Source organism: Schistocerca gregaria, chromosome 3 (assembly GCF_023897955.1).
Source record: "Schistocerca gregaria isolate iqSchGreg1 chromosome 3, iqSchGreg1.2, whole genome shotgun sequence".
Classification (NCBI taxonomy): Eukaryota; Metazoa; Arthropoda; class Insecta; order Orthoptera; family Acrididae; genus Schistocerca; species Schistocerca gregaria.
In genome coordinates, this window is record NC_064922.1 from 369,899,509 (window position 1) to 369,919,730 (window position 20,222).

Genomic DNA, 20,222 nt, shown 5'->3' on the forward strand with positions numbered 1-20,222 from the left:
CTTCCTGACACTTAAATCTATACTCGATGTTAACAAATTTCCCTTCTTCAGAAACGCTTTCCTTGCCATTGTCAGTTTTCATTTTAAATCCACTCTACTTCGACCATCATCAGTTATTTTGCTCCACAAATAGCAATACTCATTTACTACTTTAAGCGTCTCATTTCCTAATTTAATTCCTACAGCATCACCCGATTTAATTCGACTACATTCCATTATCCTCGTTTTGCTTTTGTTGATGTTCATCATATATCCTCATTTTATGACCATGTCCATTCCGTTCAGCTGCTCTTCCATGTCCTTTGCTGTCTCTGACAGAATTAAGCGTCTCATTTCCTAATCTAATTCCTACAGCATCACCCGATTTAATTCGACTACATTCCATTATCCTCGTTTTGCTTTTGTTGATGTTCATCATATATCCTCATTTTATGACCATGTCCATTCCGTTCAGCTGCTCTTCCATGTCCTTTGCTGTCTCTGACAGAATTAAGCGTCTCATTTCCTAATCTAACTCCTACAGCATCACCCGATTTAATTCGACTACATTCCATTATTCTCGTTTTGCTTTTGTTGATGTTCATCATATATTCTCATTTTATGACCATGTCCATTCCGTTCAGCTGCTCTTCCATGTCCTTTGCTTTTTTCTTGACAGAATTACAATGTCATGGGCGAACCTCAAAGTTTTTATTTCTTCTCCATTGATTTTAAATCCTACTCCAAATTTTTCTTTTTTAATTTACTGCTTGCTCAGTATACAGATTGAATAACAACGGGGAGAGTCTACAACCCTGTCTCACTCCCTTCCCAACCACTGCTTCCCTTTCATGTCCCTCGACTCTTATAACTGCCATCTGGTTTCTGTACAAATTGTAAATAGCCTTTCGCTCCATGTATTTTACCCCTGCCACCTTCAGAATTTGAAAGAGAGTATTCCAGTCAACATTGTCTACAGCTTTCTCTAAGTCTACAAATGCTAGAAAGTTAACACTCATATTTAGTTCATTTGGAAACAGTACACAACAGTATCTAAGGCCTTCAAGGAATACGTCATGAACCTGGTGACGGTATCTAACGACTTCTCCGAATGAACAGAAAGAGCTGGGTTTCACAAATCGTTGTTTGTGAAATACATGTTGATTCCTATAAAGAAGAAATTCGAATGTAGAAAGGCCATAATAAGCAAGCATAAAAAATATTTCAGACAATTTGTTGCACAATTTTCGAGTTTTTTGTTTGTTTTGCTTGGTAAATACAGACTCAATCTTTGCACTGCCCACTTGTCGCGTGACGGAATTTGAAGACACCACGATGTGTCAACATACAGTGTAAGGCTGGTATACTGCGAGAGCGCTGCAGTGTTTTTTAGTCTGTTGCAAACGCAGCTGCGATGGCTACTAAGTGTGACCCTGTGTGCGTTCTTCTTTCACTGTCGCGGGCGCTGCGCAGCGCGGCCGCCCCGCTGCGTGGTACCGGGCGCACCCCGGCGAGCTGGACGCCAAGCTGCTGTCTGTCATCCCGGAGGCTCCGAGGACTGCGTCCGTGGTGCCGCCCGGCTGGGACTGGCGCATCGCGGGGGGCGGCGCGGGGGCGGCGGCGGGCGTGGCGGCGGCGGTCGCGGCTTCAGAGGCGCCCACCGCACCAGCCTCGCAGGTCACCACACCCGTCTCGCCCAAGGTACGGCCGCACAGCCTCCGCACCGTTTCTGGTCATCCTGGGACATTTCTAGCAATTTTCTTGTAAACTGACAGAAACCGAACTATGTGTTAACCGTAAGTTGGCCAATATGCTCCCACGACCTGAATCGGTATCACGCGGGAGGTTTTGTCCCGCAGTCATTTGCTTCTGCTTGCAGCCAACGTTTCCCTAGACTACAGTACTGTTTGAGGTTCTAACAACCCTACCACAACAAAGGTCAGCGTTTAATCACGATTGTGGTTTTGCTCACGCTGCTAAATACTGCATTTTCGGCAACAAGGGTCACATTATGTGGCAGGTGTCGTTAGAACACAGTTAATAGTCATTTCATGTAATAATGAAAAACTAGGTACTCATCTTTTTGTGTTTCCCACGCTGGTCTCGTCGTAAAATCAAGGTTCAAACGTTGAAAATCTAGGTGGTTATGAATCCAAGCTCGGAGCAAAGAGGCCTACGTTTTATTCTGCTATATTCAAAAGTTATGTAGATGCGCTTCACAAACCATTCTTGATGATTACACTTTTGCTGGACAATGGTGATGTAAAAAAATAATCAGCACTCCGAAATTATGTTACACTTCCTTTTAATTGCTTTTATTGCAATATCACGTGACACACAAACATCACTTCACAATACAAAACATACTTGAAAACATCTTCATCACAGTCACTATTAAAGTTCACATTTTATAAGCTGACTACGTTAAGCGTCTTTCCAACATGACGTCCAAGACTTCACTTGCTCAAGGTCCGACTCTCTAACAACTCAACAACTAACAATCGCTTACGCGCCAAAAAATCAGAGTTACAAGTACGTCAAAGATCGTAGTGACAAAAGAAAGAATACACGTAAGAATAATATCATTGCAATATAAACATATCGATGTATCAAAAGTGAAATCAAATCTGAATGTTGTCTCAGAAATATGTTAAGTAGTTAACAGAAATACAGTAGAATATTACTGGTATCGAGAGGTTCAGGTGAGGTACCACAATGGTTACGTCATTCAAGTACCATTATAAGGTAAAAATTGTCTTCTGCTGTGTTACGATGTTGTACTTCACACTGTTTGGTACTGTGTCATTTCCTTGTGAAAAATGAGTGCCTAAGTGTTACAGTTACGCTCAAGATATCAGTAGGTGCGACGATTTCAACTCTGATTACGAACAACATTTAACCGATAGTGATCTTCGTGCATGACTTGATTTTGTGGAAGTTTAGAACACAGTGTAGGAGGCAGGCGGGGCTTGTTTCACCCTCATCACTTGGCAGTCTGTGGGGACGAGGAGTGCTTCCTGTGCTTGCCACAAGCCTCTTTGCCAGTCGGACAACTTAACAGTCGTCGCACTATAAATATACGTGTTATTTCGTACGAAGGTCATAATGAAAGTCGTGAGCAACCCATTGTTAAAATTCCAAATTCAATAATGTTATAAAAACGGTGTCATAGCCACAAATCTTGCGAAACAGACATTGGCGTCTGCTCCAGTTTTACAGGGCTTTAGTTCCATCCCAGCTGGACTGTGGCTGCACAAAATGGTTAAAATGGCTCTAAGCACTATGGGACTTAACATCTGAGGTCATCAGTCCCTAGACTTAGAACTATTTAAACCTAACCAACCTAAGAACATCACGCACATCCGTGTCCGAGGCAGGATTCGAACCTGCGACCGTAGCAGGCGCGAGGTTCCGGACTGAAGCGTCTAGAACCGCTTGGCCACAACGGCCGGCTGTGGCTGCACTGTGTACGGGTCAGCGAGCCCTTCGTACGTGAAGATCAACGCTGTGCATCATGAGGGGATAAGGCTGGACACGGAAGCTTACAGAACGAACTCCATAGCCAGTCTCTGGGAAGCTGCCACTTACTATCTGGCAGCATCTTCTCATGCTGCGTCAGACACATCAGTTTCCCGTTACGCCCAATTACCCAGCACACAAACCGTTGCTCGTCCAGCTATGGAACCCCAATTTACCAATCAGCCGCGGGCAAACGAGGCCGTTTGGGATCCGTGCAATATGTTTGTTGGAGTCCTTCGGTGTGGGGCAAACGCTGGCTCAAATCCAGGGTTTTAATCACCTGCCACCGCGATTACTGCAGAAACCCAGAATAATTTTAGACTTAGAACTGTGCAGGGGAACTGTACTCTAGCTTTTATTTTTAATACGCTATTTTTCAACATTTTAAATGAGCATCCAGATTATTCACGGAAGGGTCTAAATAGGGGTACTCCGTTGATAGCTCTGTTGTTTACCAGGATCGTGTCCTCAAGATTCAGCAGCCTCCAGAGTTCACTGTATTCGATATTGAACTACTCGCGATCTTGAGGGCGCTGGAGCAGATGAGATGTGTCATGCCTGCTAAATTCTTCGCCTGTTCCGACTTCCTGAATGCCTTTCAGTCTCTGCCATGCTTGCATCCAGCAGATAAAGTAGTCCATGATAGCCGGACGCTGTGACCGAGCGGATCTAGGCGCTTCAGTCAGGAACCGAGCTGCTGCTACGGTCGCAGATTCGAATTCTGCCTCGGGTATGGATGTGTGTGATGTCTTTAGATTGGGCTTAAGTAGTTCTAAGTCTAGTGGACTGATCACTACGGTCGCAGGTTCGTATCCTGCATCGGGCATGGATGTGTGTGATGTCCTTAGGTTAGTTAGGTTTAAGTAGTTCTAAGTGCTAGGGGACTGATGACCTGAGATGTTAAGTCCCATAGTGCTCAGAGCCTTTTGAACCAGCTAGGGAACCCCAGATATTAAGTTCCATAGTGCTTAGAGCCATTTGAACCATTTGAAATCCAGGATATCTAGGACGCTCTAATGCGGGAACAAAGGCTGGGGAAGAAGACGTCCTTCTGCTGGGTGCCAGAGCACATGGGTACTGCAGGGAACGAAACGACGGGTGTACCGGCCAAGGAGGCGTGTCGTGTTCCTCGGTTAGCTCAGTATGCCGTCCCCAGAACCGCTCGGCCACTCCGGCCGGCCATCTGCATCAGTGCGGGAATATTAGCCTATGGCTATGGCCCACCAATGATAACCATAATAACCAATACTACCACTTCCCCAGCACGAACTTGGGAAAACTCCCCTTTATAAGAGGACGCGACACTCGTCTCTGACAGTGTTCTAGCAGTAGTGGGCACCGGAAGACCCTGAGAAAGATCCCAGCAAAAGAGTCGAAACTTCGGTCGTTTTAGAGGAAATATTATGCGGCCTAATAACCCAGAAGATTTTAAATTCAATGTGTTGTAAGTTTTAAAGTTTTCTGATTTGTCCAACTAGTTTCCAAAAATTTTACGGAGAAGCTTGTAATGTGTTAACAGGGCTACTGGCCACTTATGTTTTTCCTAAGCGTACAGCTGGTCAGATTTCCCTGGGCATTTAGCTCCTTTGTCGTCTTACACCTGTTTTAATCCAGGGTCTAGCACCTTTCACCCTTTTTTGGTTGTCTTAAGACGTGTGAGATAGAGTGATTGTGTAGGCCAAATCGAATCAGGTGGGAGTGAGTGCATTACTGTCATTTTATAGATTTTCTCCTCACCGTGTGACATCTATTTTCGTAATTATATAATTTGTTTCTTTTCACATTTGCAAGGGCGACAACAACATCACCGTTAAGCGCCCAAGCGCCCACAAGCCCCAAAAACACACACACACGTAACAAAAACGACTGCAGAATCGTAATGTACAGAATTGATATTACATGTTGCCATACTGTGTCCATTAGGTCCACCACGTAACCACAGGCAGTACTTCCAAAATGGTCAACATCAATTTTTCGTTTCGACAGCGTGCTGTGATTTAACTCCTTGTTAAAGAGGAAAAATGTTCTGCTGAAATTCACCTCAGACTTAACATGCCTGCGGAGGTATCTGCATGGGCGCAAGCAGTATTAGGTGAAACATTTTAAACGTGGAGACGCGAGTATCCAAATAAGCCTCATACCGATCGCCCTCGGATAGAGAAAGTGAGCTCATAGGAGAAGACAGGCATGTCACTGAAAGTAAAAACGCTGAAAACCTTGCAGTTGAACACAGTTCAGTGAAGAAATGATTCAAAGCTTAGGCTATAAAAAAGTTTGTGGCCGCTGGGTCCCACGTTTATTGAGCAAAGACCGCAAGCTTCAGAGAAGAACCATCACCAAAAATAATGAAATAAATTCTCCATTCATTGCTGACTTGGCACTCTCCGACTACCATCTTTTCGCTTCTGGTAAGGACCAGATGCGAGGCCAATGCTACGAGATGGTGGAGGATATTCCGTAAGCAGTGCGTCAGCGTCCTCGGGAAGCAGGAATGGAGTTTTATCGTACGGGCGTTTTCAGATTTGCAGACCGATCGGAAAAATGTGTGCAAAGAAGCTGTGACTATGTTCGAAAGTTATAGAAAGTATGTAGGTTAAGATGAGGTATTGGTTTGACTAAAAACAAAGGTTTAAAATTTTATAAAAGTTGTTGCTCATTACTTTCAGTATGGCCGTCGTAAAGAAAATGATAAAATAGTTTTAAAAAGCACGTACAAATATTTTGTGAAAAGATTTCTCTAAGAGTAAGGAATAAAACAGACTAGAGAAAAATTTGACGCGGCAGTCAGTGACACCCGAAATCATACACCGCGAATGATGTCCCAAATTTTTACCGCTTCCATTCGCATAGCAATAGTATCTCAAGGCCACACAACAGCAGACTACACGGTCTACATAATCCACCAAAAAAATATCCTCTAGTACTTTTCAAAATTCTAAGACTGTAAGTTAAAATGGTTCAAATGGCTCTGAGCACTATGGGACTCAACTGCTGTGGTCATTAGTCCCCTAGAACTTAGAACTACTTAAACCTAACTAACCTAAGGACATCACACACATCCATGCCCGAGGCAGGATTCGAACCTGCGACCGTAGCAGTCGCACGGTTCCGGACTGCGCGCCTAGAACCGCGAGACCACCGCGGCCGGCTGTAAGTTAAAGACTGAACTTTAAATTCTCAATCAGCACCTGTTTGCTGTACGTGATTTCGACTGTCACATCTTACTTTTAGTCAAATCGCTTCACAAAACATTCTAAAGTTATGTTTCAAAATCTTTTTCCCCTCGAATTACTAATGGAGTTTCTCTTAATTACTCCATTTACCTTCGAGCAGTTTGAGGACTAGATCAGTTTGCCCATTTCACACCCTCCGTTTGGCTATGAAAATTCGGAGAAACATTTTCCTTCAAATCACAAATTAAGTTACTCTCAGTTATCCCGATTACTTCAAGTAATTAAATATTTCTTCGCAAAAGTAGATTTAATGGTGGTCAATTTGGTATCCCATTTGACCATTCCCCACTCTTCGTTTGGCTACGATAATTCGGACTAAAATCCATTGTGGACCGCGAAGAAAAACTGCGCAGTCTGAGGTGTCTAGTCAATGTTCGCGCAGCTCCCCCTCCCACTGCCCCTCTTCCCCCTCCTCCCTACCCCCTCCCCCCTACCCACCGTCGGAAGTTCGAGTCCTCCCTCGAGCATGAGTGTGTGTGTGTGTGTTGTTCTTAGTGTAAGTTAGTTTAAGTTACATTAAGTAGATTGTAAGCCTAAGGACCAATGACCTCAGCAGTTTGATCCCATAGGAACTTACCACATATTTCCAAAATTTTAGAATCCATTGTGTAATTTCTGGGGAGTCCTTTTTTCGATCCTCTGAAATATTACATCAAAAAACGAAAAAGCAGCCGACCACTGTTAATGGCGTCATTTATTAAAAACAGGTAGGATCTTTACCATATTCATACCGGCAGATTCACCATCAGATGGCTGGTCTTTTTTATTTTTTTAACTGAAATTATGCTGCACAGGAGACGTCTAATCTTTTTATCTGAGAACAACGTATCATCATCTGCATTTACATCTACATGAATACTCTGCAATTAACTCGTATGTGCCTGGCACTGAGCGACTTTCACGCTATTTCTCTGCCGTTCTTCTCTCGGCTGCGGCGCGGGAAAAACGAACACCCAAACCTTAGGACGTGGGCTCTGATTTCTCTTATTTTATCATGATGATCATTTCTCACTATGTAGGTGGGCATCAATAATACTTTTTCGCGTTCAGAGGAGAACGTTTGTGGCTGAAATCGCTTGAAAAGATTTCGCCGCAACAAAAAGACGCCTTTGTTTTAATGATTGTCAGCCCAGCTTGCGTGTCATATCTGTGACACTCCCTCCTCTTTTTCACACTAACATAAAACGAGCTGTCTTTCTTTGAATTTTCTCAACGTCCTCTGTCAAACCTATCTGGTACGGATCCTATACCGCATAGCGATACTCTAGCAGAGGACGAACAAGCATAGTGTCCTCAGTCTTTTAGTTGATTTGTTGCATCTTCTAAGTGTTCTGCCAATAAAACCAGATCTTTGGTTCTCCTTCCCCACAACATTATCTATGTGATCGTTCCAATTTAAGTTGTTCGTAATCGTTATCTCACTTGGTTGAATTGACAACCTTTAGGTTAGAGTGATTTATCGTGTAGTCAAATTTAACGGAGTCCTTTTGAAACTCATGCGAATAACATTACACTTTTCATCATTTACAGTCAAATATCACTCTTTCACCAAACGGGTATCTTGTATAAACAGTTTTGGAGTTGGTTTTTGATCTTCTGATGAATTTACTGGACGGTAAATTATAGCATCATTTGCAAACAATCCAAGCTCGTCGCTTAGCTTGTCTCGTAAATCACTTATATAGATTAGGAACAGCAAAGGGTCTGCGACACTTCCTTGGGGAACACCAGATGTCGCTTCTGTACAACGCGAATACTTTCCATGAATTATTACGCACTATGACCTTTCTCAAAGGAAATCACGAATCCAGTTGCATAATTGAGACGATATTCCATAGGCACGCAATTTGATTAAAAGCCGCTTGTGAGGAACGGTATTAAAAGTCTTCTGGTAATATACAATCAATTTGAAATCCTTTGTCGATAGCACTCATTACTTCGTGAGAATAAAGAGCTAGTTGTGTTGCACAAGAACCACATTTTCTGAATCAGTACTGACTATTTTTCTTCGAGGTAATTCATGATATTCGAATACAGTATACGTTTCAAAATTTTACTGCAAATTGATGCCAGTGATATGGGTCTGTAAGTCAGTGATTACTTCTGTTTCCTTTCTTGAGTATTGCTGCGATAAGTGCAACTTCCACTCTTTAGGATTGGATATTTCGTCGAGCGAGCCGTTGTAAATAACTGCTATGTATGTAGCTGTTATACCAGCGCACTGTACACAATCGGTATCGGATTTAAGTTGCTTCGCTACACCGAGGATATCTACTAACTTACTGATATTGGCAGCTGTTCTGATTCGAATTGCGGAAAATTTACTTAGTCTTCTTTGGTGAAGCAGTTTCGGAAACCCGTGTTTAGTAACTCTGCTTTAGTGGCACTGTCATCGGTTGCGCAGGAAGGTACTGACTGCGTCTTGCGCTAGTATATTTTGTGTACGACCAGAGTCACTTAGGGTTTTCCGCCAGCTTTCGAGATACAGTTTCTTTATGAAAACTAGTGAAACCGTCTGGCATTGAAGTGAGCTCCAAAGTTCGAGCTTCTTCAAATATCCGCCTATCTTGGGGATTTCGCGTTTTTTTAACTAGGCATGTTCCTTTCGTTGCTTCTGCAACAATGTTCTCGTACGTTTGTGTACATTTGAGAATCAGTTCCATTAATTTATTTGCTATAATTCAGCCAACACCAGGTTTTCTCTTACACAGTTGGTTCGTAAGAAGCGGAGACCTTCTTTTAGGAAGGCATCAAGCGAATTTTTATCTGCTTTTTAAAACAGCTTTTGCATTTATTTTTGGTGCGTTTGGATGATACAGTATTCAATGTTTGGATGATACGGTATTCAGTTTCGCTACGACGACCTCGTGGTCACTATTCCCTGTATCCATCATGATTCTCCTCATTTTCTCAGGATTATTTATTGCTGAGAGGTCAAGTGTGTTTTCGTAACCAGTTTTACTTCGAGTGGGCTCCTGAACCATTTGCTCAAAATAATTATCGAAGAAAGCATTTAGTACAATTTAAGACGATATTTTATGCCTGCCACCCTCATTTTTTTTACGTACTTTCGCCAACATATCGAGTATAGATTCAAGTCACAACCAACTGTAAATGTGCAAGTGGATACCTGTTTGAGATGAGACTCAATATTTCTTTGAACCTTCAGTAACTGCATCGTACCAGTCAGGGAGTCGGTAAAAGGAACCAGTCATTAACTTATTGCGAATGTCAAGTATAATATCTACCAATGTTAACTCACAGGAATTACACACTTCAATTTCACTGGAAAATAATCTGCTCTAACGTCAACAAGATGCCACCACCAGCTGTATTAATCTATCCTTTCTGCACACCATTAGGTCCTTGGTAAAAATTTCGGCTGGAATGATCTCTGGCTTCAGCCAGCTTTTAGTACCTTCAAGCTTCAGCGCTTCCATTGGCGCTTAGACCTCTGGTTCTTTCCTAGCACTGCTACGACAATTCACGACTATAATACTATAGTTCTTAATTCTATCCTCGTCCTGTGTTTACCAGGTACGCTTTGAGACTGAAGTCCTTTTTGTTCTTTTCCAAGACCCTTTACCTTAAAAAACCGTCCAGTCCACTGCATACAGCCCCTGCTACCCATGTAACCGGCTCCTGTGTGTAATGGACCCTGACCTATTAAGCAGAATCCGATACCTCACCACTCTCTGTCCCAAGTCAAGGAAACAGTAGCCTACAGAGTCACAGAACCGTCTGAACCTCGAATTCAAATCCTCCCTTCACCTCTGTATCAGAGGTCCCCAATCAGTCCTGTCGACTATGCTGCAAAAGGTGAGCTTTACTTTCATCTCACAAGCAAGACCGGCAGCCTTTACCAATTTTGATAGCTCCTGGAAACCAGAGAGAATCTCTCTTGATCCAGAGCAGCACATTAGGACCGTCCTGATCCACCACCTGCAGTTGGCTGCAAATTGTGCACTTGATGACATCCAGAAGAACTCATTCCACATCTGGGATGAACCCTCGTCAGGTACCCACATGAAGTACACTCTGGAGTTCTTCTCCTCCGTGACAGCCACATTCCTAAGAAGCTCTATTTCGCATGTAACACTGGAGCTACCAAGTATCAGTAATCCCGCCCTCTGTGAATGCGCAGATCTTGTAGGCCAAATGGCTTCCTCTGGAAAAGGAAAAGCTACTGCATCTGGCTCAGGAACTTTATCAGCCACAGATAATACCTGAAACCTACTTGTCAGACGAACCGGAGGGGCCCTTCGACTGTCCTCCTAGAATTCTTTCGCTGCTGGCCACACCTTGGAACGACCTCCAACTCGATCATGGATCAGAGCTGAACCACAGTCTGGGCAATATCCAGGGTGGCTCCAGTAGTGGACTGATCGGAGGGAGGGGAAGGGGAGGGGGATTACAAAGAACACGGTGGAAGTCTGTTGGACGCCTGATTCTAACCCCTCTCAGTGATGCCCATTAGCAACATCCTCAGGTTGGATGACTGAAATCAGCACCACCTCGAGCTGTGAGTGAAGGGCCATCAACTTAATATGCATCCGAACACAGCGATCACAATCCCTATCCATAGTAAAACGGCAGAACTCTACACTACACAGTTATTAAAACGTGGGACTGCAAACGAACATGCAAGAAATTTAAGAATTAAGCTACCAAACACACAGATGCATCAAAATAAGTCTCTTCTAGATGGAAGCTAATAAAAATAATTTACGTTCGAACGCTGCACCCTGCTGTTGTGCTTTTGGAACAGTAGCCATCTGGTGATGGCACCATACAGTAATAACGGACTTTTAAAAAATGACATTTTTTCTCTAATCAAGCAAAATGTACAACTAAATCATCTTTCTAAGACAATAACGCAGTTTTTTTCTACTACATACATCGAAAATCTTGTGTTACTTTTATGTTTGTTTTTCAGAAGTTTCGCATTGTGCTGTGCAATATATGGACTGAACACTTACCTAAACTTATACAGCCTAGACATACTGCCTTAGGGAAAATTAGTGACCATCACATAACTTTTTAAATTATGTGCTTCAGCCACAGTTCCCACAGATGCTGTTATTACCAGTTTAGATTTATCACCAAATCATTTGCTGATGACTTGTTAAGAAGTTGAAGTTGGTAACCATATCATCTGTTTAGAGACAGAGAATTTAGAAGAACACATACACACACACACACACACATAAGCACACTTGTGCACACTTCAGTACTTAGGTCACACACATATTTATATACAATAATGGCTATCTACAATAAAAAGAATAGTGCCGAAGAATGTCAGACATGTTACAATACACATACTGGGTGTAGCGAGTATAAGTGCAGGTATTTCCATGAATGACTGAAGATGGTGTACTGAACAACACTACATCAGTATTAACATCATTTGCAGATTAATAATTACAGCTATCACAAATTGTATGTTTTTAGGTTGTGTTTATATGGTAATAGCAAGCTTATTTTCCTCCACACAACAGATCAGGTGTCGAAGTGTATCTGCGTGGACACAATATGGTTAGTCTAAACTGACAGACGTTGTCCATTTAGCAGTGTAGTTACGTCTGTTCAGAAAACATCACGTCGTCAAGTTTGTGATGTATTTCTGGGAAGATTGTTCGATGCAGGGAGAAAAACAACTAACACACTGTTGTATGTACATATTAAGGTATCACATACAAGCCGGCCGCGGTGGTCTAGCGGTTCTAGGCGCGCAGTCCGGAACCGCGCGACTGCTACCGTCGCAGGTTCGAATCCTGCCTCGGGCATGGATGTGTGTGATGTCCTTAGGTTAGTTAGGTTTAAGTAGTTCTAAGTTCTAGGGGACTGATGACCACAGATGTTAAGTCCTATAGTGCTCAGAGCCATTTGAACCATTGAACCACATACAAAAATATCCGCGCTTATACTCGTTACATCCTGAGTAAATTCACGATGAAAATTTTGACAAGACCAAATATTTCAGTTCATGCAATATTCACTGGATGAGCATTAGTTATCACTAGAATAAACAAATAATGAAAAACAGTTGGTCATAAAATATATTATAGAAATAGACATTACTTTAAACACCATACAGTTTGTGGGCATGTAACTTTTTGTTTGTTGTACTTCTTTTCACAAATCAGTTCTTATCTTCGAAAGTTACTTATGTCATTTTTACTCATCATTTGGTCTGACAGAAGCAAACCAATAATTTTTGTCGTATCGGTTCTTGGTGTCGAGCACCACCATCACAAGAAACGTTCCCCACAACCAATATCAATAGAAAGTTTCTGTAGGTTCATCCTTTTGACTAGAGGTCTTGGGGACCTTGTCCTTTTACTACTGTAAAAAAAATGAAAAGCCTACAGCCGTCCTTATGATTTTATTTATTTTGTAGCTACCAGTTTGAGAGCTTCGATACGCCATCTTCAGGACATGGTTGATGCTGAAGGGGTTGACACAATCCCTATAGATATACAGATTCAGTGGCCAACATAACTGGTTACGCAGACTATCTGTAAACTTTGATGTCAGCACACCAAACATCAACTGCCAGTTGATGGTTGGAGTACTGACATCAATGTTTACGGATAGTCTGCGTAACTAGTTATGTTGCTCACTGAAGCAGTATACATAGGGATCGTGTCAACCTGGTCAGCATGAACTATGGCCTGAACATGGTGCATTGAAATGCCAAAACTGGTAACTACAAAATAAATAAAATCATAAGGACGGCTGTAGTCCTTTCATTTTCTTACAATAACAACAGATGTCATATGTTGATGAAAAAATAAATGTGAACAGCCATCAGATGCAGCTGTCAGTTCAACTTCAGGAACAGCGTTATTTATTTTTAAAAAACAGAATCCTGAACAGTGTCTAGCTGCTGTATTTTACATTTTCTAAGAATTGACCTGTATTCTTAATCATCGGTTAGGTTGGTTATTTTGTAAGTAACATATATAATGAAAAAAATCCACGGCAAATAACAAATTATTTACTGAAGAAGTGTCAGATATTCCTTGGCCCATCACTCATGATATAAGGTCTTACACAAGAAAATTAGTCTGCTTTGGTTACCATCATTCGCTTGCTGTTCGTTATACACTTGCTATTCAATTTTCTAGCTCAGAAAGGGGTAGTTAGAGCAGTATGTGGTGTGAGTTCATTAATCTCTTATCGATATCTGCTCAGGAGTCTGGGAATTCTGACGTTGGCCTCTTAGTATATATTTTCTTCAGTGATGTTTGTTGTTAACAGTTTGAGGTTATTCACAAGAATTAGCAGGTATCACTCAGTTAATATCAGGCAGAAATCCTGCCTCCATTTGGCTCACACCTTCTTGTCTCTTATGTAGAAGGCCTACAATATTCATTTTCATCCATTTTCAGTGAGCTACCACGAGAATTACAAAACAAATCTCCTCGCACTTCCAAGTGTAAATTGAAGAACTACCTCAATGTTTACTCCTTCTATCCTGTCAGGAAGTTTCTGCAGAAACTTCAAGCAAACTTCTGTATTATATTGTTCATTATACTATTATATCCTCAGCAGCTTCCCATATGTATAGGATTCGTGTAAATTTTATTTTACTTATTATTACCTATTCCCCACAACTCCTCCCACTTATAATTTTGACGCATATTTGCACACATCCCTTTCTTTCCCTCTCTTGGAACCTCTCCTCCTTCCGCTCCCTCCTCAGCCCATCCTCTTTTCCTCTCTCTGGCCATCAGCTCCTAGAAAAATGTGTTCTGAGACTGTTAACTGAAATGCTCCTCAATGATACTGACAAGAGGGAGATTGAGTTAATAATTAAATCACTAAAGACCAAGAACTCTCATGGATATGACGGGGTATCTAGCAGAATACTGAAGTATTGTTCAATGTATGTTAGCCCAGTACTTAGCCATATCTGTAACTTTTCCTTTAGGAGTGGTCGGTTTCCTGACCGATTAAAGTACTCGGTAGCAAAGCCACTTTATAAAAAGGGAGACAGGGATGATGTTGACAATTATATACGTATTTCTATGACATCGGTGTTTGCTAAAGTGTTTGCTAAAGTGAGAAGGTTGTATATACAAGGCTACTGGAGCATTTAAATTCACATAATTTGCTGTCAAATGTACAGTTTGGTTTTAGAAATGGTTTAACAACTACTAATGCTACATTCTCTTTTATCTGTGAGGTTTTGGACGGATTAAATAAAAGGTTGCGAACGCTAGGTGTTTTCTTTGATTTAACGAAGGGTTTTGACTGTGTTGACCACAAAATATTACTGCAGAAGTCGAACCGTTATGGAGTAAGGGGAGTAGCTTACAATTGATTCACCTCTTACTTTAAGAACAGAAAGCAGAAGGTAATTCTCTGCAGTATTGAGAGTGGTAGTGATGTTCAGTCCCAGTGTGGCACTGTTAAGTGGGGTGTTCCCCAAGGATCGGTGCTGGGGCCACTAATGTTTCTTATTAATTTAAATGATATGCCTTCTAGTATTACAGGTCATTCAAAAATATTTCTGTTTGCTGATGACACCAGCTTGGTAGTGAAGGACCTTGTGTGTAATACTGAAATGTTATCAAATAATGTAGTTCATGAAATAAGTTCGTGACTTGTGGAAAATAATTTGATGCTAAATCACGGTAAGATTCAGTTTTTACAGTTTCTAACTCACAATTCAACAAGAACTGATATTTTTATCAGACAGACTGGGCATATTATAAGCGAGACGGAACAGTTCAAGTTCCTAGGCGTTTGGATAGATGTAAGCTGTTGTGGAAAGCCTATGTTCAGGATCTTGTTCAAAAACTAAATGCTGCTTTATTTATTATTAGAACAGTATCTGAAATAAATGACATTTAAACACGAAAAGTAGTCTACTTAGCATATTTTCATACGCTTATGCCATATGGTATTATTTTTTGGGGTAATTCTTCTGATTCAAAAAGGGTATTTTTGGCTCAGAAATGGGCTGTTCGAGCTATATGTGGCGTAAGTTCTAGAACCTCTTGTCGACCCCTATTCAAAACTCTGGGAATTCTCACATTGCCCTCATAGTATATATTTTCTTTAATGTCGTTTGTTGTTAGCAATATTAGCTTATTCCCAAGAGTTAGCAGCTTTCACTCAGTTAATACTAGGCAGAAATCAAATCTGCATGTGGACTGCACTTCCTTGACTCTTGTGCAGAAAGGAGTGCACTATTCTGCTGCATGCATTTTCAGTAAGCTACAACAAGACCTCAAAAATCTTAGCAGTAGCCCAAACGCTTTGAAGTCTATACCGAAGAGTTTCCTCATGGCTCACTCCTTCCATCCTCTCGAGGAGCTCCTGGAAGAGCTGAAAAATTAAGCAAATTCCAGTGTTACGTTGTTGATTTTCTTTATTTAAACTTACGAATTGTCGCCTGAGTCCGTTTCTTGTATTTCATTTTATCTGTTTCTACTATCATGTTATAATTTCATGTATTGACTCGTTCCGTGACCATGGAGACTTCTCCTTAATTTTGTCCCACGGAATAATAAATAAATAAAATAAAAAATCCCCTTCACTCTGTATATGCTCTTGTTCCCCTCTCCACTCCTCACCCCTTTTCTGCCCATCTCCTCCCCAGCCTCATCTCCATCTCCTCCTAGCCACCACCTTTGCACATCTCCTCCTTGCCCTCTTCTCTGCCAACCTCCTCCCCACCCCTCTCTCTGTCCATGTCCTCCTCGCCACCCTCTCTGCCCACCTCCTCGTGACAAACACTCTCACCACCTCCATCCTCTCCACTCTTTGCCCATTTCTTTGTCTACACCTCTCCACTCATCTCCGTCTCCTCCTTTCGCTGTCCATCTCTCCTTCCCACATTCACTGTCTACATATATATCCCCCGCTGTCCAGCTGAAGGACGTGAATTATTTGACCTAATTACGTTCAGCAAGACGCAAACACACACACACACACACACACACACACACACACACACACACACACACACTCACGCATATACATGCACACACATTATTGAAAGATTCACAGCCTCCAGTTGAATGGCCTTAGGGGCGGAAAAGCATTGCAAACTAAGTTTTCATTCCTGACTACACAAATTTGTTTATATACTATCTCGCCAACTGCATCTGTAAATTCCATTGAATCTATACAGCAATCGCGATGGAGTATGATAATGACTATAAAAAGACTCTCCATAAATAATTAAAAGCCACTGCTCGCTTGTGCAGTGCAAATGTGCAGTTACTGTAAATAAGTTTTCTAGCTTTGATGATTCAGGGCCTTATCAGAGTCAGACACTTTTACTGGATCACTTGTTTCTTTCATATTAACACTTCCCTCTCTTTTTCCATAAACCTATGAGAAATCTATTTTTCATAGTACTGAACTTTAGTGCACTCAGGCCATATGTGTCTTTCCTCTGTGTTCAAAGAAATTCGCTTTCTTTTCGAAATTGTGTTAAATTTTTCTTCTCTTGGTTTAAGGTTCTTCACATGTCTGTGATGCGAATACATAGAAAGATAGGTCCCTTATCATTTAGCTACAAAATAGCAGGTCAGCAACTGGAAGCAGTTAATTCCATAAATTATCTGGGAGTACGCATCAGGAGTGATTTAAAATGGAATGATCATATAAAGTTGATCGTCGGTAAAGCAGATGCTAGACTGAGATTCATTGGAAGAATCCTAAGGAAATGCAATCCGACAACAAAGGAAGTAGGTTACAGTACGCTTGTTCGCCCACTGCTTGAATACTGCTCAGCAGTGTGGGATCCGCACCAGATAGGGTTGATAGAAGAGATAGAGAAGATCCAACGGAGAGCAGCGCGCTTCGTTACAGGATCATTTAGTAATCGCGAAAGCGTTACGGAGATGATAGATAAACTCCAGTGGAAGCCTCTGCAGGAGAGACGCTCAGTAGCTCGGTACGGGCTTTTGTTAAGGTTTCGAGAACATACCTTCACCGAAGAGTCAAGCAGTATATTGCTCCCTCCTACGTATATCTCGCGAAGAGACCATGAGGATAAAATCAGAGAGATTAGAGCCCACACAGAAGCACACCGACAATCCTTCCTTCCACGTACAATACGAGACTGGAATAGAAGGGAGAACCGATAGAGGTACTCAGGGTACCCTCCGCCACACACCGTCAGGTGGCTTGCGGAGTATGGATGTAGATGTAGATGTAGAATCCATTGTTCGATCCCCTTAGGTCTCGTTGTTAACTTCATTCCCAAGCAACCTAATCTGTTCCTCTCAAATCTTTTGTACTGTAGAGGTTGGGTATTTAATGATTTTTGTAACAGGAGGTGGACCCTTTCTTCTAACCAATATCACGTCGTTCAGCTCTCAGTCCTCGGTATGGTTGCGGCAGGGCAGTGGTAGGAACCCTGTGGACGTCTTCTGATAAATAAAAAGCATAAGCGTGACATAAGTACAGTCGCAAGGTTAGAACAATGGTAATATCATTTCTGGCTGCCAAAATTGGGCTTCGGCCCTGTGGAGCATTGAGAATGCTGATCTCAGCACGGTCATTCCTGGCGTAACCAATCCATAGTGCCAGTATCATTCATCGGCATGACGGCAGTGAGGAAGAATTGCCACGTTACGGCTCTGGCCACGATAGCTTGTGGATGCATCAGCCTCCAGGAAGGGCATTAGCACTTGCTGGAATTGGTATGCATCTATGTGCAGAGCACAGCAAGGTGTGCAGAGCTGAACTGTGGACCCTGTTGCGGATGGCAGCTTCAATATTGGTAGCAGTAGATTTGCCTCCACAGGGTAGTGACATCTTAGCTCCTAGGTGGTCCAGGTGTGAAACACAGACTGCCAATTAGGCAGCCTGGAGTGGGTGGAAGTTAGCCAGTAGGTGGCCCTCTGGCTGTAAGGCACCAATTTCGCAGCATTCAGACTTAAGTGCAGCTGGTAGACCTGTAGCTGGTGAAGACAATATCTAGCAGTGTCAATTTGATGACTCATTCGAAGATGATGGCTGGTGTAGACTTCATCTTGTCTCTGGCTGCAGGAAATGGTGCTTATCTAAAATGGATAGTATTTATAAGAGTTTGGCCCATATATTTTCTTTTTTTTAAATCTGAATTGTTTTCTCTCCCCTAAGCCACAATAGAACTGTAGGCGCCCCGGTGGTCCCGGTCGCCTACGGTGGACTGGAGGCCGAGCGGTGACCTCTCCAGTTGTCACGAAGCTACGAAATGCTGTGGACGCTTCAGAAACGCCAAAGAAGCATTATTGATTCAGAACACCTTCATTCCTGCTGAGTACAATGTGGCCCGCGTAACACAGGCTGGCTGAGCTTGGTGATATCAACGACCTTCCCCGTGTCCTCGCTGACTCGTAGCGATGACACCAGCTCCGGGCCGCCCCAGTCTTGCTAGCACAGCGCCGCGTGCTGTGACGTAGCGGCGGAATGCCCTTACTTCGGACAAGTGTGGTTGGCAACGTCCAGCTGGCCGACCGGCTCAGCGGCGGACAGCAAGCCGCTGTGCGTAGGAGGCTCCGGGTTGGAGTCCCGGCGCTGTCACCACGAGAGGCGTTCTCGTAGTGCGGAGTGTACTCTTTCCCACCCCATCTTCTTCCCTGCTCCTCCTGGTGGCTCGTCCGCGGTGGACGGGAGGAATGTGCTGCATTCCCCCAGCGTCGTCGGCTCACCCGGTTGCGACGGCAGATGCACAGGCCCTAGGCCCCTCACGATCTCGACGACAGCTCACTAATGTGGTCAGCTTTGGCGGCGAGCGAGTCTGCCGCGATGTCTCCTTATCCTGGGTTGATGATTGACAGCGGCAGCAGAGAGGACCAGAGCTGGTACTGTCCCCTCACGTCTGCTGCTGGATGGGCCGCCATTACTGCAACATCTCCTTAATAAAGATTAACATGTCGATCACCGAGCTGAGCGCTACACAGCGACCCAGTACACATCTAACCGCAAGTCTAACTGCGAGTGCCTTGTTGCTATCAAAGCTGGCGTATTTAAAGGAAGGGCGAGCGACGTCCTAACGTCATGCTCGTTTGTAATGAACCCATTCGTTCCACTTATACTACTGATTCATCTGTCGTACTCGTCCCATAGGTGTTATTGCGACAGAGTTACGTGTTGTTACGGCAGACTTACGCGAAGTTGTGAAATGCAGTACAGCTGACGCTATACCTCTGTCTTACACTCTACGAAAGTCTTCGTCTAACACAAACCCGCATGCTAAGCAATTCTCTCTCGCCTGTTGTGTGTAACCAGGCCATTGCCCCTGTGTGACGACACATTCCGACACATGCGCAATCCTCTTACCTCTTGGCTAACCTAATGCCTCTGGCTCTCAGCATAGGTAACGAAACTTTGACAATATTCCACGTTTCCAACTCTTTACTATTCTGCGACCCTACAGAACAGAGGGACAAGGACTGGTGGTTTGGCAATCATGCCACCTCCACTTCAGTTTCTGGACTTTGCGTTGCATCAGCGATACCACAGTCCTGGCTGTGC

General features: G+C 43.0%; 1 protein-coding gene across 2 annotated transcripts in view; it reads left to right on the top strand.

Moving 5' to 3' along the window:
* LOC126355260 (uncharacterized) overlaps positions 1-20,222 on the top strand; it is a 378,424-nt gene that overhangs the window by 156,042 nt on the left and 202,160 nt on the right. For both annotated transcript variants that reach the window (XM_050005547.1, XM_050005548.1), the window contains exon 5: positions 1,453-1,680. In XM_050005547.1, the coding sequence (XP_049861504.1) occupies positions 1,453-1,680 (228 nt within the window). The remainder of the gene's footprint in view (positions 1-1,452; positions 1,681-20,222) is intronic.